Genomic DNA, 18,586 nt, shown 5'->3' with positions numbered 1-18,586 from the left:
ATATTTTCTGAGAAATGAAAGTTTGAATAATGTCTCACTTCTCTTCCTTAGCAAAATGATCAACTTTTCACAACCAGATACAATTGATGAAAGGGCTATTAATAAAAAGAAACTCACTCCTTTCACTGTTTCTGTAAGTACTGCACAGATAGGAACTTCCCAGAAATGAAAAAGTTAAAGTATTTTTCTATAGCTTTGTTTTAATGACAGCTCTCCTGGGGGAGGAAAAGTCAGTCCTATGTATTAAAAGTAGTCAAACCATGAAATTGTATTTTCTAATAAACTCTGAGTTCTCCTGTTTCTTAGATGATGTACACGAAAACTGGTATACTTCATGCTTTCCTTAGTTCTTTCCTTATTCACTATTCTCATTTTGCTTTACTAAGTATCTGAAGAAAACAATTTTAGACTTCTGAGCAGATGGTCAGTTCGTGTTTTAGCAATGCAGAAAGTATCTGCACGGCTGTATACTGTATAGTAAGATGATGCATTTTCAATAGCGGAGAGTGGCTTGGACAGAAGATGAGTAGCTCTTTTTAATTGTCTATGAAGTCATGAAAATATTTGAGAGAAACAGTTTTTAAGACCTTAGTTTGGGTATAAGAAAACAGGTCTGGAAGAAGGATGTAGATCCATAAGTTACTAGCCTAACAAGAAGAAAAAATCTTGATTGAAAACCTCAGTTGAAAGACACTTCATTTCAGGCTGTGACATTAGAATATGAAAACTTAAAACATACCATGTTCTAAATCCTCCAAGTGGGTTTTGTAATCTCTACTTTGCCAAAGAATATGTGTCAGCAAAGATGATACTACATGTTTATATTGTCTCTGTAGATAGTTAAAATATGACACGAGAAAACAGAGTAATATTTATGAGAACTGCCAAGTATTTTTTTCTTGGAATGTTTCATCTATGGCAATCATTAGTGTTACTTTCAGTGTCAGGATGTTAAATTACTATGGTTTTTGTATGCTGTCTGTTCAATTACAGTTTAACAGTTGCGACAGCCTGTATAAGATCCAAGATGGGATGACAGTGATGTCAGTAGCTTCCTGCACAGGGCAGAATTCCATAGGAACATGTTTTTCCACAGGATCAAGCCCCTGATATTTTGAGCAATATTGTTTAACTTGCATATGTGATACTTAAGGGTTACAAAACCCATTTTGATTAGAGTATTCCTCAGTGATCCAAGCTGCAAAAAGTGGTCTATAATAAGTGCCCACCAAAAAAATCAAACACTGTCAATAATGTTTTCCATTAAATTTTGAAAATGTATGTGGTGGTTCACCAAAAAATCTCCAGAGTGCCATTTTCCACTGGGAACCATTGCACTCATGCATTATTTCTTATACCTTCTGAAACTTAGTAAATTTGTTCATATTAAATTTTTTAAGAATTACAACCTCATAAATTTGTTAAACAATGATATTCCAAATAGGAAAACCTAAACCTGGCTCTGAACTCAGCATCTGCTATTGGCTGTACGGTTGTCAATATTGGATCACAAGATTTGCAAGAAGGAAAACCGCATTTGGTATTAGGACTCTTGTGGCAGATCATTAAAGTTGGTCTTTTGGCTGATATTGAGATCTCCAGAAATGAAGGTAAGAGTAATACCAGGGATAGCAATGTCCACAATTTGGAATGAACTGAGATCACAACAGCAATGATTTCAGCCTTCTTTCAAATTTGCTTTTAGCTCTTATCACTTTGCTAAATGAAGGGGAAGAACTAGATCAGTTAATGAAGCTTTCCCCAGAAGAGCTGTTGCTACGATGGGTGAACTACCATCTGGCCAATGCAGGGTGGCAGAAAATTAGTAACTTCAGCCAAGACATTAAGGTATGTAGCTATTGCTCTGATAATTGAACATAATGGTATTTAAACACACTGTGCATAGAAACAAATGAGCCACATCAGAAGTATTTAAATTAGTAGTCATCTGCTTTTTCTAGCTATAGGTTCATCCTGCATTTTTCAATGCTGAAAGAGCATTGTTTTTTATCTCTCATATCCTAGTCATTTGCTCATACCATGTATTATCACCTCAGAGTGTAAAGCGAACACTTCTGACAAGCTCTTATTCAGGGAAGTTCTAATGTTATAAGGTTGTTGAGTTACTTAGGACAACTTGCACTACCTTATTAGTTACCTTTTTCCTGTTCAGTCTTCCCTGCTCCTGGGTCTGCAGAAACCCATATTTTCTTCCTTCTGTTGTTTTAAGGAAGAAGTGTATGGCTTTAAATCTCCTCCTGGTGCATACTTGCTAATGGTGATTGCCCTTCATACCCAGCATTCTACAGCAGAGTAGGAAACCTTTTGAGGAAAGAGCAGTTATTCAAAGGGCTGTCTGGAGTAGCTACTGATTCTTGATCCCCTCAATCACTGTGCTTTGCTGGTGTGCCAGTTTACTGACACAAGGAGACTGAAAGCCATGTTGGTTCCTTGGGGCAGATGGCAGATCTGCATAATTCTTCTCTCTTTGTCAGTCATTCTGTGTAAGGTACGCAGAGTACTGTATTAAGTCCAGTTGAAGAGACAACAGCTCAACTTCTAAAAACTAAAAGCAGAGGAGGAAGATTCCCTAAGGTGATAAACCTATCTTCATTAAAGAAAACCATGTCATTAATTGCTAGTGATGTCTTTTCAAATGCCACAAAGAAGGCTTTATCAAAGCAAACCTTTAACTAGCATTTTATATAAAAACTGCTACTATAGTAAATATATCACATGCTACTTAAGAGAAGTATTCAATACTTCTAAAACTAGCAGGTTTTTGTTTCATTTTCCTAGTTTCTTAGTTGGGGGTTGGAACCAGAAGCATACTGAAAACTGCATCAGATAAACACAATTTATTTTGTCACTGTAGATTAATCCTAAAAAAGCCACTTTGATCTCCATTTTTAATTCCAATTACCCTGTTGATTAAGAAAGAGAACTTTTTATAAAACAGTCTATTTGAAAAGGATAGTGAAGGAATAAAATACCAATGCTGAAAATAAGATACATATTGCAATGGTGGGTTTTTTGTGGGTAACCTATATAAATTTGCCTTAAACATCTGAATTACAGCTGTCTAGTTGATATCCAGCAGAAAAAAATTAACTAACATTGTCCATAATAATTAGCAGACATTCCTTTTCTATGTCATCTGACTAAAGTTCTGTGAGAAATACCGCAGTGAAATGGCTGCATGACCTCATCCATATTCACTGAAATTAGCGTGCCATATTCTTCTATGGCTTTTGAACTGAACTATAAGAGCAGTAAAAGGTGATGAAAGGCTACATACTTGCTCATACTTATTAAAAAATATTATACTGTTTGTTTTAGGATTCAAGAGCATACTACCATCTGTTAAATCAGATTGCACCAAAAGGAGATGACCATGAATCGCCCAGTAAAATTGACTTTTCAGGATTTCATGTAAGTATCTGGAAACATAAAAATAGACTGGGATTATCTGAGATCTCTGTGTATGTATCCAACATCCTGGTTACAAGGCTGTCCCAGAATCCCCTTTTGTTTCGTAACACGTACAAAAGCTCAGTCAGATTCCTCAATGTCACAAAAGCTTAAATGGGTGAAAACTTTACTCAAGTTCCAGGGTGCTGCTGAAACAGGATAATGCATCCTGCAGTCTAAAATTTAGAGCTGTGTTTTACTTGGAGTAGTGCTAACTTTTTTCTTTTCAGCTGGGTCCTCCAACATAAACATTACAACATCCCTCTTCAGTTCTCCTCTTCTGGAATTCAGAAAAGGAGAAACAGTAGATCTCACAAACCTTGTGTTCCTTCAAACCAAACAGCATTCAGAAATAATGTGAGCCATGTGAGCAATAACCAGCAGGAAAGGAAAGTTTGGCAACCATCAAGCTTTAAGTTGTAAATGGATAGAGGGTCTAAAACCAGCCTAGGTAGATGTGAAAACACTTTTCTCCAAGCTGCTACATAATGCTCATTAGAACGATTATTCTAAGAATGCATTTGATACAAAACTGAAATGTATGCCTAAGATAGATATCTATACATCAATCAGAATCTTACATAGAATCTCATTATTCATTATGATAATGAAAACCCATATGCAAACTTATGTTGTCATATGAGCTTTAGTCCTCTCAAACTTCATAATGAGGAGAGCTCCTTTGTTTACTTCTGTTTTGGGTTTTTTGGGGGAGAAAGAGAGTATAGTAGGGTTTTTAACCTGTGACTTCCTACAGTTCATATGATCATGTTCTGTAATGGGTTATAAACCAGTATCAATAACATCTAACAACTTGTTGTAGAGCAAGTTTCTGGTTGAGTGTACCAATGCTGAATTACTGACTGTTATTAAATTCTAACAGTACTTCAATTACTAACGCCTTTCCCTATAAACAGTAACTCTTACTGTTGTGAAGATTAGAGGCCAAAATTATATGCTACACAGTTTTGAAGACTGATTTTTTCCATGTAGATGAATAATAAGGACAAATAAACAAAATAATGCACAGGTTAACAACTTAAGACAATTCAGAGGCAAAAAAACCTAAAAGTAAAGCAAGGTAGTAGATTATCACATTCTGGAGCATTCACACTCTTACTGAGGGTTTTGGGCACTTTCTGTAATTACTATGCTTAAGAATATCAGTTTAAAGCAGTGATGGTGAACCTATGGCACATGTAGCAGAATATGCAGTGGGGGAATCAGCAGCCTGGAAATGGAAATACAACCACAATGCCTCTGGCTGCTACTGCTGTTGCTGTGATTGATGAGGAATGCTGTGCCAGCAGCCACAGAAGCAGAGGACAGAAAGAAAGTGGAAGGAAGATGCGAAGAGGAGAATTGTTAAGGACTGTAAGAGCTAGCTCAGGCATTGGGGGAACGTGGGAGGAACTGACATGGGTCATTTAAAGGTTTGCCAAACTGAAGATTCAGTAAAAAATGGAAACATGCTAGTATTCATTGCAAATTTTCTTTTTTCTTTTAGGAGAAAAATGACTTGAGGAGGGCTGAATACATGCTCCAACAGGCAGATAAACTGGGCTGCAGACAGTTTGTAACTCCAGCTGACGTGGTTTCAGGCAACCCTAAACTCAATTTGGCTTTTGTTGCAAATCTCTTTAACACATATCCAGCCCTACACAAACCTGACAATTCATCTTACGATCTCAATTTATTAGAAGGTACTCAACTTACTAAGCATGCAGGAGACAAAAATATTAGTGATTTCTATTTAAGTATTCCTTCTAGGTTGTGATATAGGATCCCTGTGTGATGGTGCCTGTGTTAACACCAGCATATAGAGCTTTCTCACTAGCTTTCAATATAAGCTTTAGTAGAAGTCTCCATCACTGTGAATATTGTTAACTTGTGTTAGCCTGACCAGAGGCTATTCCTGAATAACCTTCTATCATTCATTTGCAGTAGTAAAAACTGTCCTCTTACTCCCTTTCCAGTGTTCTGTGCTTCTTTTCATACTGTTTATATTTTAGCTGATGCACAAATTCTAGCTTTTCCTAATTTGCAGTGCTATACTATGCAATTGTAATAGTCTTCTAAAGAACTTTTCACATATTGTGTTTGTGTGTGTGTGTGTGTATTAGTTTGTTGCCTTTTAAAACAGGAAACATTTAAAAAAGGCTTCTGTATCAGCAAACAATATTCATCTCTTGCATCAGCAACCTATATAGATCCTAGCATATCAGCAAGTTTGGACTTTAACTGTACAGTTCCAGTCCCTAATGCTAGAAATAAAAGGAGAATTGGTAGCAATCTTTGGCTGTTACCCTTTCTGCAGACCAGCTAATCTAGGATAATGAAATGGCTCCTGCCAGTGTATTTCAGTTGTTCACTGATCTCAAAGGAATGGTGAGAATCAGGGGTGCTGCACTTGGGAGAATCATCAGCAATGCTCACACATTCCTCTGCACTGCCTGCTCCTGCCTTCCTCTTACTGTTCCTATCAGGTTTCCTTTCCATCTAGGTGAGTCCATCTTCTTTTGCTCCTCTTGTTTTCATAATTTGTCTGCTCTGCTGCATCCCTGTTTCACAAATCTTGTATCCCTCAGACCACTCCTGTTTCAGGCTTCCTGCTCTTCTAATTTCAGCTGGGTGCCAGCTGTGATAGAGGTATCAGACCACAGGAGGTAGTCTTCCCTTTTCAGCTGTGATATCCCCAGTCACTGCAGTCCCTGATATCCAGGACAAATGATTGAAGGAAAGGCCTGCTCTTCCTCTGCTGCAGTTTTGTTAGAAATGTATGCTCTTGGAAATGTATACAGGAGCTGTGTGGAGGTGGAATATGTTCAGTTCAGATTCTCTGTTCTGAACATAAAGTTGCAGGTGTGATTCAAAATACTGAAAATTTGGTCAAATTTAGAAGAGTTTTTCACTGACATGGCAAAAATCAGCTGAACTACTTCCTGACCTTTCCTAAAATACTTAGATGAGATCAGAGTCTCAGCTAAAACAGTTTGTAAGAAGTTACAATCACCTGAATGCTAGATTACAATTCTGTAATGATAAATACTAGCCAAATTTAACTTACTGTTTCTAGTATATATTGTAGAGATGAATAACCATGCCAATGTTATCTGTTCAAAGGCAAGTAGACAACTCTTCTTTGCCCCCAAATGATACTCCTGTGGTGTCATGTAGATCTAAATTATAAAAATAGGGGTTTTTTCAGCCAAAAGATGATGCTATTAATGTGTTTTTCTGTTTTTGTTTTATGTTTTCTATAAAATCCTGTGTTTTTACTGACGTTTTCTCAAGGTAGTGTTACATAAAATATAAGACATTAATTTCTTTATAATTTCATAATAAATTGTTGAAATCTGACTCATAATTTATAATGCTTTCCTGTTTTGCTTCATGAAATGCAGATTTGACCCCTCCTAATGTAGGTACTGTATTTAGTACTTTTCTGTACTCTATTACTCCATAAAATTGTTTATTCTGCCATTTCAAAAAAAAATTTCTTAGTGTTTTAATCATCTCTGTCCTTTTCTGGTTGATTTTTGCATTGTTCCTGTTTTTTCCTCTATCGCTTTAATATGCCGTCATAAGTAAGAGAAGGAAAAAAAAACCCCACAGGTCCATCATGTTTCACATACAATGGGGGCAGGACTTGCAGTAAGTCAAATGCCATATAGTTCTTTCTGTGGGTTTAACCACTAGGGGCCTTCCATGAATCAAGATGTAAAGCTCTAGGCATGTGTGGGTGGGTAGAGCTTTCTGAAAGTCTTCATTTTCCTGCATTAAATTCCATCTTTTCAGTGACTGTTCTACCCAAAGAGTACGTATGGCTGTTCTCTTTGGTTTAAGACAACGAACACTGTGCTTAATCTGACATCTGCTCTGATAATGCTTAACAAGTCTGGTGATGTGCACTTGCATACAGAGAGAATATCCCTCAGGTATAGTGACATAGCAAAATGACCGTTTGATATTATGTGGGGATGGAGGGGGGGAGTCCTGACCTCAGTCAATGCACGACCTTTAACTGGGTGTTGCTGTTGCTCTGAGGAGCCTCTAACTTGTGGGGAAGGCAGCTGAGTTTGGAGTCTAAGTTACACAGAAAGCTGAGTTCTTGAGGGGAGGAAGAGGAGGGACTTCTGTCCACCCATGTTTCCTCCAGTGTAGATGTCCTCTGTTGCCATTGCTTAGTCCACTGGCAGTCTGATCTCAGAGAAAGAGATGGCAATAAATATAAAGGATACTACCAAATTTGCTCCTCTCTCTTTTGTGTAGCTCTCCCCCCTTTCTGCAGTTTTCCAATGATTTTGGCTATCTGCTGCACCACTCAGCAGAAGATATGCTCCTGATAGGATCACAAGGTATATTATGTATAAAAGAATAGAGAGAAAAAATTGGTCCGTTCTCAGTCATCTGGAAAACTTATGAACTCTTACGTGTTGCATGATAAAGGGATTTGTTCAGAGTGGCATATTAAATATAGTATGCTGGGTTTAGTTCCTGGATTCCTGCTATCCAAAAGGGTGCTGCTCAACTTGCATGCTCTTGCTCCTGTCTGGCTACTTTGGATTTTTTCGACAGTATTAAGCACGTGTGTGAAAATTCTCAGTCTGAGTGTAGTTGCTGAGTATCTGTTTTGGTAGCAATGCCTTGTTTAGCAACAAGATTATTTAATGAACTGTTACTGTCTTTGCTATGGACAAGTGTTCCTAAAAGCCTTTTCAGGCAATATTTTAGATATTGCGGACCAACTCGAAGCTCAATAAGCCTAAAAAGAAAAAAGCAAAAGGGACTTGCTTCAAAATACTATAACCTTTTAATTTACTCTTTATAAACTTCAATTATATCATCATGCTTGTATTTTGATTGTATCTTTTTTAATGGGAAAATGCTGATATTTTTAATAATTTTGTCATAAAATGTGATTCTCTGTTGTCATTTAAACTTTGCTGTGGAAAGAAATATGTGAAACAAAGCTGATTCCCTGAAGACCTTGCAGAATAGTATTTTTCTTTGTTTCAGCTTGTATTAATCAGTAATTCTTTGGTAATTTTTTTTACAAGTTATCTTTAAAACAATTGTTTGCATTGCATTTGAAAGACCTCATAATTTAGAAAGAAAATACAGTAGTAGGATAAATATGATCTATTTCATAATAATTGGAAAGGAAAATAACTGGTAAGCTGGCTGAAACTTTTTAAATAAAATTTATTCTGTTGGACAATGTCAGTTACAGCTGAAATTTCTGAATTCAAATTTTTTATAAATATATTTGGAAGTTCAGAGCTTTTTGTATAAAAGGGAAAAAGATCTAGATTAAAATTGTAACCTCAATCTAAAAATTGATGTTTTGACATAGGTCTATTTAATGGAAATATAATATTAAAGAGGTTTTCTTTCTAGTGATAAATACATGTTTAGAGAGTAGCTTCATTTTGCAAAAACATTCATTGTTCTGTAGTCAACACAGAACTGCAGTACTAAATTAGACAGTTTTCATGCTATGCAAACCTCATTACAGAAACTCAGTACCATTATCCTCTAATGAACAAACAAAAAAATGAGTAAAATTTTTCTTTAATTTTATTTACGTGTTTCAGTCCTGATAAATCCATTCTTTCATTGTTTGGGGATGTTTTCTCCCTCCTCAATGTCCTTTCTGTTTTCTTAACTGTGGAGTATCAGCCTAGGGGAACAAAGGATGAGATTATTCCAAGCTCACATATTCAGGCTAGATATTTTCTTAAACACTGTTCTTTGATGTAAGAGAACACAGCTTATGCAGCGCTGATTCACATACAGTTGGCCACACATACATTGTTAAACTTAAGGTAATACTGTATGTAGAAAATTAATGTATTACTGCAAATTGTAGCTTTGTAGAGAAAGAGCATTAGTTTAGGAACTCATTATTACAATAGATAGTTTTTATCTAAATCAGGAAAGTAAAGGCTTTGGTTTTGGTTTGGGTTTTTTTCCCCTACTGAATTTTCTGCATTTCTAATAGGCAGTTGCTAGTTAAACCTACAAGAAAAACTAGCCCTCTTGGTGGTATAAATAGCTTCACAAGTTTAACCAATATAATACTGCCTTGCTGAATCTCCAGTATTAAAAACTAAAAAGGTGAGGTCTGTTTCTTTGGGGAGGACCTTCACAAATTAATATGGGGACTTCTCTGTGGAGAGCAGTGGAGCTGTAGTTTCTGGAATTTGATGCAATTGCAATAAGTGTGTTAGTACTAACTTCCAATGAAAATATGCCATTTCAAACAGATTTAAAGATACTGTTGAATGCAATTTCCACTGATTTTTTGTTTGTTTGTTTGTTTTAGGAAATTATTATTCATCATCACTATTTTCTCCATGATATATTAATTATCTAAAGTATAACCAGAAAGCTGTCTATTTCTGTATTTTATCAGATTATATTTACACAGAAAAATGTAGTCTAATAATACTTCCTGTAGGGCCTCTGGCCTTGTGCCCAGAACTGAAGGGCTTTGCATTTTATAGGATTGCCTTGACTTGCCTTTTTTTGGAGGGGGGAGGAGGGGAACCTGTAACATGGGACTGAGAGTAATTTAAACATTGCTTATTAAAAGTGTTTTCCAGTAACTTATATAGCATTATATTTGTCACCATAGGAGAAAGTAAGGAAGAAAGGACTTTCAGAAACTGGATGAATTCACTGGGTGTAAACCCCTACGTTAATCATTTATACAGGTAAGGCATTTTTAAAAACAACAAATTGATTTCCTTTGGATGACAGGGGAAGAAAGAAGCAAAGAAGAAAGGGAAGTTGTATTTCTACTAGAACAGCGATTTCCAGGTTTCCACACTGTGTGATAGGAACTTCAGAACTGGTCTGTAGAACCACATTAAGCAGTATCTGACTCAGATACTCTACTCGTGACTAGAAATACTAGAAAACCTAAAAAGTTTTTATGTGCTCCCCTCACTCACTTGTACTTTGAATTATGTTTTTAAAAAGTTGAGGGAACTGTGTTTTATAATGCATGATTTTTTTTTATTTCATGACAGATGAAATGACTGCAAATCTACAAAAACAGTAATGTAATTCTAAACTATAAGAGAGGATAGATATCTGCTGAGTTGACTGTAAGAATCTATGTGGTGTGGTATTCCCTCAAAACAAAGGGCTTTTCAGCATGCTTTTTAGATGCTTCTGATCACTTTCAAATTGTGCCAGCAGTTGATTCAAAACCTATCAATAAAAGATGGGATATAGGGAGAAACTTGGAACATCTGCTTGCATGTATACTTGCTGTTAGGTTTCATTGTTTGTTTTCTGACCTCTGTAAAGTGATACTATCTGTAGATAGTTTGACGTGGAGAATTTCATTTAGCAACCAGCTGAAGGGTACTATCAGGAATGCAGTTTATAATGGGAAAACAATACTTAATAGTCTTTTTCACAAAGACTATTGGTGGTATTGGTTTTGATTATTCTTTAGCAAAATACATCTGTAGGTGCAGATGAAGGATGAGTATATAACATTTTGAAGTTCTGAGGAAACTAAATCTAGAACAATTAATGAAAAATCTCTAGTTAGATGTTTTATCTATGCCTACCATATGAAAGCAATTATTTAATTGAAGTTGGTAAAACCATGGCTGTGCTTACTTCACTGAGATTTGTGAAAATAATTAAATTAAATGTACAATTTAATGTAAACAAATGCAGAAATCAAGCAATAGGATATAGGCCAGTGTCTCCACAGAGCAACACAAATTTTTATTTATGTGACTGGAATTTTTCAGCAACTTAATTACACTTCCAGGAGTCTCAAGTACTTAATATTTGCATTGTGAATATGAGCTTTTGTACTTAAAACATTGTTTTACTCTGGTTTAGTGACCTCTCTGATGCTTTAATAATCTTCCAACTGTATGATATGACTCGTGTGCCGGTTGACTGGAACCATGTCAACAAACCTCCTTATCCATTACTTGGCGGTAATATGAAGAAGGTGGGTAGATACTCTGTAATACAGCCCAGTTTCACTGTCTTCCAATGTGCTGTTTGCCATAATCTGGATTGTCTAGATTTGCATGCTACTGAGACAGTCCTTGGAAAAAAAAAAAAATCTTTGGGATGTTATCCCAAGGAATAAGTAGCAGTTGTAGCGTATATCACTTTAGTTTCTAAATGTGGACACTTTTTGACAATATTTAATTTATGGTGAAATTAGGGTATATAAGTAAAACTTCCAGGTCTTACACAGCTATTGTTGCCTGATGCTCTCATACTGTGAGGTGTTTCCTCACAGAACAGTTCTATACGCTGCCAGGAGAATTTGTGCAAGACTTGCAGAATCCAAGCTTTCAGTTAGTTTTGTGATTGTTATGAAGCCAGAAACACAGAGGGGAAAAAAAAGATTACTGTCATCTTAAAAACAACACATTTCAATATTTTTCCAAACAATTTTGATGTAAGTGAGCTTGGTTTTCCCAAGTGTGGAAAAAGGTTATAGCTGGAATCTTGCATTCTTGCATTTATAGTAAAAACTGTTATTTTAATCAGCGCAGAAAGGTTAGAAATCTTTCTTTAGTTCCAAATCTTACCATAGGTAACAGTAAGCCAAAGTAATTAAAAATACGCAGAGATTATGGGTCTGTATTACAGAAATATTCAGGTTTTTTCATTATTTGCACCAAATATTTATTTTTAGATTGAGAATTGCAATTATGCAGTAGAACTCGGGAAGACAAAAGCCAAATTCTCACTCGTGGGTATTGCTGGACACGATCTAAATGAGGGTAATCCAACTTTGACTTTGGCTTTGGTATGGCAGCTGATGAGAAGGTAAGTTAGGCACAGTATATGATAGATGTCTGTATATATATGTATCTGTGCGTATATGTGCGTGTATATCTAGGCAAATTAAAGCTGGGGTTCAGTTCACCCACCAGGTATTTTAGAGAGCCATCTCTAGACATCCCTCTTCTCCAAGATACAGTTCTATATGTTTTTGTGGTTTTTACATACTGAATAGTGATTGAAACCACAATAGTGTGTATGTGTACACATCCATTTATAGAGACAATTAAAACATATACTAAAAACTGTGATAAAAATTATAAATCCTGCAGCAAATAAGAGAGCACAACTTATTTCACATTGATTCCACGTATCTTTCCATAAGTAAAGAGTAATTTAAATATTTGTAAAATCAAAAAAGAAAGATAAATAGGAAGAGGCGATGCATGCTATAGAAGTTAAAATGGGAAGAAATTTTTAGGCCATCACAGCTAGAGTAATGTAACTATCATAAACTGAAAATTTTGCTAGTGGACTGAGCTGGAAAAAAATACATTACAAATTGATTTCAATAAAGAGTACTTTATTGCAAATATTTTCCACAAGTTAATTTTCTTACACCTACCCCAAAACATTCAATGTCTCTTGTTTCTCAGACTGTTGTGATTCAGTTTTCAAGGACTTGGATGGTAGGGAGCTGTTTAACCTTATAAAGTAAAATTAGTTATGATGTGCTGAGTAAAACAAATATATGAAGAAGATGTAACAGTGACTATTATGAGTTTTGGGGTGTTACTTTATTCTGGCAACAACTGAAAAAGATTTGAAGGACTGAATAGTTAACAAGGTAAGAGTACCTTATGAAGATAAGTACTTAGTATTGTTACTGTGCCGAAGTAGTATTTTACTTTTGCTTGTAGCTTAATGCTGTTAGCAGAGGTGAGTTCTACCACTCAGTTTAACTCAGTCTCTTTATTTTCTTTATTAAAGGTATACTTTGAATGTACTATCAGACCTTGGAGAGGGAGAAAAAGTAAATGATGAAATTATTATTAAGTGGGTGAATGAGACACTTGCAAAAGCAAACAAGAAAACTTCAATTACGAGTTTCAAGGTAATGTAATTTACTTTTCCTCTTTCCACATATAATCAGATCTGGGATTTTTAATCTCATCTGTTAATGATTTGGCTTTAACAGTGGCTCTCCCATCAGCTAGCATAAGTGTGTAAGGAAATAATTCTGACAGTCTGCAAATCTTCAAAAGTGTTTTACAAGTCTATTAATAAGAAACAAAAAGAAATTACGATTGCTGCCTTAACATTCAAAATAAAAAAACCCTAACAACAAAAAGGCTAAACTTTCAAATGGGCTTCTGCATGAAGTTACTAGTGTTTGGGAGTGGTATGCCCCATGTCTTCCAAATTTTTGGATATAGGCACTCTTGTGATCATACAAACACGAAGAACAATTTTGGAAATACTGGGGAGCAAGGCTGGAAGGGGGAAGTCACCATGTTTAATAACAACTGGTCAGAAAGAGGTACTTGTGTGTGACAGAGCCAGGAGAGGGAGCCCAAGTTAACTGGTGAGACCTTTTGTCTGCATTGACACTGCTGATGTGCAGCAGACCTGTACAAAAGAGGAGCTTTTTCCATTCAGCAAGTATGAACAAATTGATAAAGGAAGCTTTCCTTTCACATTCTTGAAGTGTTAAACATGAAAGAAATATGTATGTCAGGTGTGTCATTCTGTGTCAATCTCATTCTTTAGAAACGGTAGATTAAAAATTGCACTTGCATGCAAATATAACATTTTAATACAGGTTCATTGTATACTCTGAAACGGTTATGTCTGGTTCACAACAGGAACATAAGAACCTAGCAAGTGAAATATTTGAGCTCGCTGTGTTATGAGATTGAATTAGGTAAGCATTAGGCAAAAGGTAATATAAATTTTATAGAAGAAAATATATTTAATTTTTACTCTAGAAGGTTACTTAGGTCTTAATCTTCTTAAAAGGGGTTGCTGCTTGTCTTATTTCTACATAAATTGTAATAATGGTGGTATAAATAAGTTGAAACTACATAGGCTATCTGTCTCAACATCTTGCTTTTGGTACGCCTGTGGTTTTTGTGAGGCATTGCTTTTGTTTTTAAGGTAATTCAACTGACTGTGGACCAATAAAGATAAGGAGCTGTAAAGTGACATTATTTAGCATACCTTTTTTTACTACTGATTTTTGACAACACTCACATAGATATTGTTTCTCACAATTTTTGTCTCATTTTGGGGTCACTGCAGCAAGCAGATTGTGTAGCAGAGAAAGCAGAGGTCCCTGGTATTTACTGTGGACCATGAAAGCCAAGTTCTATTAACTTGCCATTAGGTCAAATAATAAAAATGACAAAGGTGAGTTTTTGGCTTGTGGTCTTGGGGAGATACTCCATCCGTTCAATGTCTTCAAGCAGATGTATATTACTACCTTTAAATGTATAATTAATGTGGTGGCTGTATGGGACGTCACTGAATTTGCAGTCTTAGTTCTGTCCTGATGGCGAAGGCAGCCATGTCACGTGCCTTATGTGCTGAGCCCCTGCAGGGACAGAGCCAGCCTTGCTGGCACTGTCTGCTGACTGTTGGTTTGACATCATCAGCTGCTTATCTGCCTCAACAGTTGGGAAGAAATAATTGCAGCCATCGCACTTGCTGTCTGAAGAATAGAAAACACATGTCTGTGTATTAAATACAAAATACAGATGGCTCATCCTAGCTCAGAATACAATCCGAGTTTAAAAAAAGCTATAAAACCAGCGAGCCATAAACTACTGCAGAAAATTGTTCCATTACAAGAAAAGGTGGGAATAAAAGTAGCTTGGGAACGTAAATGTTTTTCTTACCTTGAAAATCTGGTCCTTGGACGACTTTCAAAGTTCCCTTCCTTCTTTAGGGAAGGAGGGGGGTTTCATTAAATAAATTGAAACCATTTGCGTAGTAAGGGTCACACTTGGTGTTGACATTATTATTTTTGATTGTGGAAAAGAGCATTAGACCTCGTAAAAGGGGCGAAAAATCTTCACGCAATAAAGTAACAAAACATGCTGCTATCTTTCAATAGGTATGTAAAATGTGCTGTAGGGTTTTTTGCATTGTGAAGACAGAGTAATCAAAACGGATTCCTTATACTAATCTTTTTAGTATTTTCTTTTAGGACAAATCAATTAGCACTAGTTTACCTGTCCTGGACTTAATAGATGCCATTGCACCAAAAGCAGTTCGTCCAGAAATGGTCAAGAGAGAAGATCTTTCTTACCAAGACAAGTTGAATAATGCTAAGTAAGTTTTAAATGAATGCTTTGTGTTTTCTGAAAATGCAGGAAATGCATGAATTCATCGTGTAATGAATGATTTACTGATTTGTTAACACAGAGAGATTATACTAATATTAGTTGATTTGTTTCACATAGAATACATTATAAATTCTAATATCCTGGAGGTATTTCTCTACCATATTTAAAATATTAACTCAAATTCACAGCTGATATGGCCTACCACCACTCCACGGCAGTTAGTTAATTAATAGCCTGCCATAATCCATGTTGGCTTTGACAGAAATAAATGCTTTGATAACCAGTGGCAAAACATCTGCCAGTACAATTGCTAATACCTGCTTTCTTCATGAAATGTCCATTGTCTTGTAGAGCATAAATACTGACTGAACAGGCATATCTTGCTATTAAAATCTGTTGTGAATCTTGGCACACTAGTGGAGGCAAAGAAAATAATATTTCTTTTCTCTTGTTTTCTAAGGTATGCCATTTCAGTTGCTCGAAAAATCGGTGCTCGTATATATGCTCTCCCAGATGATCTGGTTGAAGTGAAGCCAAAAATGGTGATGACAGTGTTTGCATGTTTGATGGGAAGAGGACTGAACAAACTAAAATAATGAAAAGATGTCATGGAACTTTCTGCCATGTTAAGCACGATGAATGCCTCACAGTTTACAGAGTTCTGATGCTTAGTATAAAACAAGAAAATTTGTATGCACAAATATGCTCATTAATTATGTTTTAATAATGTGTTAAAATTTTATTTCATTTCACAACACTGATTATTTATGGGTAGTATTGTTTTCAGAACAGGGTCATTAGCAAATTAAAATCACAAATATTTATTGCTTTAAAAAACCCCACGCTATAACAATCAAGCTTCATTTGTACTAGTTTCCATAGCATTGTAAGAATGTGCATCACTTTACGTACATTATTTCAGGATGTATTGTGAAACATTGGCTTTCTTTTTTTTTTTTTGTGAGGGTGTTACATGTAATCATACAAGTGTCAAGGTGTATTCCAGTCATATTACATTACTCCTAACTGCACAAAAGTTATCATCCTTGCCTTATTCTTTGAGAGCCTAACTCCTGTTGAAGGCACTGAGAGTCTTGCCGTTGACTTCAAGGAGAGCAAGTGAAGGCCTATGATAATGTTGGGAAACGAATAGTGATAAAGCTGATTAAACTTTTTTGTGGGAATAATCTTTAAATACAGGTAGTGGTTTTGTTCTGTTACTGAGCAGGGGGTTTGTGGTCTGTGTCTTAAGAAAAAACAGCAAATAGTAAGCGGAAATGTAATCGGCACTATTAGGTCTGCATGTGTGTTAGCTTTTGCAGTTGGACTAAACATTTCTTTTTTTAATTTTTCACAAAATATTGTATAAGAAAACAATAAAGAGCTGGCTAGTCCAGTTTGGGGTTTCACATTAATGTATTGCACTTCCTTATAGATTCGTCCTTTAATTTCTTCCTGAAGTGTATTTCTTGTGTGCAGAGGTTTTGTCTAGAAAGACTTGTGCATTGTCTGGATGATATGAAGTCCATAATTATTTTCTTATTAGTTTTAAAGTATTTGTACTTAATCTTCAGCTGTAAATTTTCACCACACATTCTGGAGCTGGACATTTAATGAAGTGTTACTAGAAGCCAAACAGTAAGAAAGAAAAAAAAAAATGAAATAAAAATGAAAGGGTTTGGTTTGGTGGTGTGCTCTTTTTTTTTTTTTTGCTTGTTTTTAAGTCTGAGCCTGCTACTTTCTCTTGCAGCTCCTGGACACAGTCCTAAGTGTAGCAAAACCCAAGAATGATGATGAGTGAACAGTTGGACTATGCTTTACGCCTTTGGTATCTTGCACAAAATAGTAGCAGAAAGAAGATGCATCCATTTAGTTTTTATTATGTAAGGGGATACTGGGAGTTGAGAGATTTAAGTGCTTGGATTTAGATCCATTTGTCTGTTTATTGGCTTGTATTGTCTAGACAAGAATATCATTAACATTTGGTAAGTTACATAGTTTCTATTCTTAGTTCCAAATGATGACTGAGTGTTGTACAGAATTTGAGTTCTTTGCCCTGAGTATGGAGACAAATCAAAGTCCTCATTCAACATAGGCTAAATTGAGGCTTACTTAATGCCTGCCCCCCAAGAATAAATGATCTCTTCCTAAGATATGCAGTTCTAAAGTACTGTCTTTACCTGCCCAGGCACTCAGCAATTTACTCTGTAAGGGTATTTACTCTTGTGTAAACTACTGCTGCAGTGTTTTGTTCCCTTTAGGAAAAAGTCTGCTACAATTATGTGGCTCCAGAATTACTTTAATTGAAATAAGTTTAAATTGAAATGGGTTTTCAGGTGCAACCATCTTATCCTTCTCAGCTCTGAAATTTTACATACAAGCCAAGAGGTACCTGTTGAAGGATAAATGACACCCCAGTCGGGAAAGAACTGTCTTCTCAAAATAATGTTCAAGAGTCCAACCACATCTTAACCCAACATTTTTTTCTAAAGGAGATTGTAAAAACAGTGAGTCAGACCATCAGTTTACATTAATCCATGTAGCTCAGCTGAAGTCCTTAAAGCTATCAACTCTTGGTTCTGTGCTGTAAACATACGCCGAGTGCTGGTTAAGTTCTTTCATCTCGTACTGGAGTAACGCACAAAAATTCGTGTCTGGTAGCTCATGCAACTGTCGTCTTTTTTTTTTTTTTGGACTTTAAGGATAACGTGGCACATAATTTTACTATGAAAAGGGAAACCAGATACGATTTCTGAAAGTATTCACAGAAGATGGAAGTGAATGAAAGTTTTCCAAATATTTGGTAATCGGTGCTCGCGCAGCTGTACCGCCTCGCGCCGGGGCGAGCAGGGCCGCAGCTACCGCACCAGCTGGGAGAAATACACATCGACGGGAAAACGCAGAAACGGGGACAACCGTCCTCGGCGCCGCTCCGTGTGGTGAGGCGAGGAGCTCCCCTCAGCCGCCCCCTCACCGCGGCCGCGGGCCCC

The 18,586-nt window shown here is 36.2% G+C and overlaps 1 protein-coding gene across 4 annotated transcripts in view; it reads left to right on the top strand.

Moving 5' to 3' along the window:
• Positions 1–17,278, top strand: part of PLS1 (plastin 1) — a 45,543-nt gene extending 28,265 nt beyond the window's left edge. For all 4 annotated transcript variants that reach the window (XM_064457682.1, XM_064457681.1, XM_064457679.1 and 1 more), the window contains exons 6-16: positions 52–133; positions 1,445–1,610; positions 1,706–1,848; positions 3,340–3,432; positions 4,979–5,174; positions 10,112–10,190; positions 11,344–11,458; positions 12,161–12,294; positions 13,240–13,363; positions 15,458–15,582; positions 16,057–17,278. In XM_064457682.1, coding sequence (XP_064313752.1) covers positions 52–133; positions 1,445–1,610; positions 1,706–1,848; positions 3,340–3,432; positions 4,979–5,174; positions 10,112–10,190; positions 11,344–11,458; positions 12,161–12,294; positions 13,240–13,363; positions 15,458–15,582; positions 16,057–16,192 — 1,393 coding nt within the window. In that variant the 3' untranslated portion in view covers positions 16,193–17,278. The remainder of the gene's footprint in view (positions 1–51; positions 134–1,444; positions 1,611–1,705; positions 1,849–3,339; positions 3,433–4,978; positions 5,175–10,111; positions 10,191–11,343; positions 11,459–12,160; positions 12,295–13,239; positions 13,364–15,457; positions 15,583–16,056) is intronic.
• Positions 17,279–18,586: the final 1,308 nt, after the last annotated feature.

Source organism: Phalacrocorax carbo, chromosome 7 (genome assembly GCF_963921805.1).
Source record: "Phalacrocorax carbo chromosome 7, bPhaCar2.1, whole genome shotgun sequence".
Lineage (NCBI taxonomy): Eukaryota > Metazoa > Chordata > Aves > Suliformes > Phalacrocoracidae > Phalacrocorax > Phalacrocorax carbo.
The sequence above is the reverse complement of the archived record's forward strand: the minus strand, read 5'-3'. Positions and strand labels throughout refer to the sequence as shown.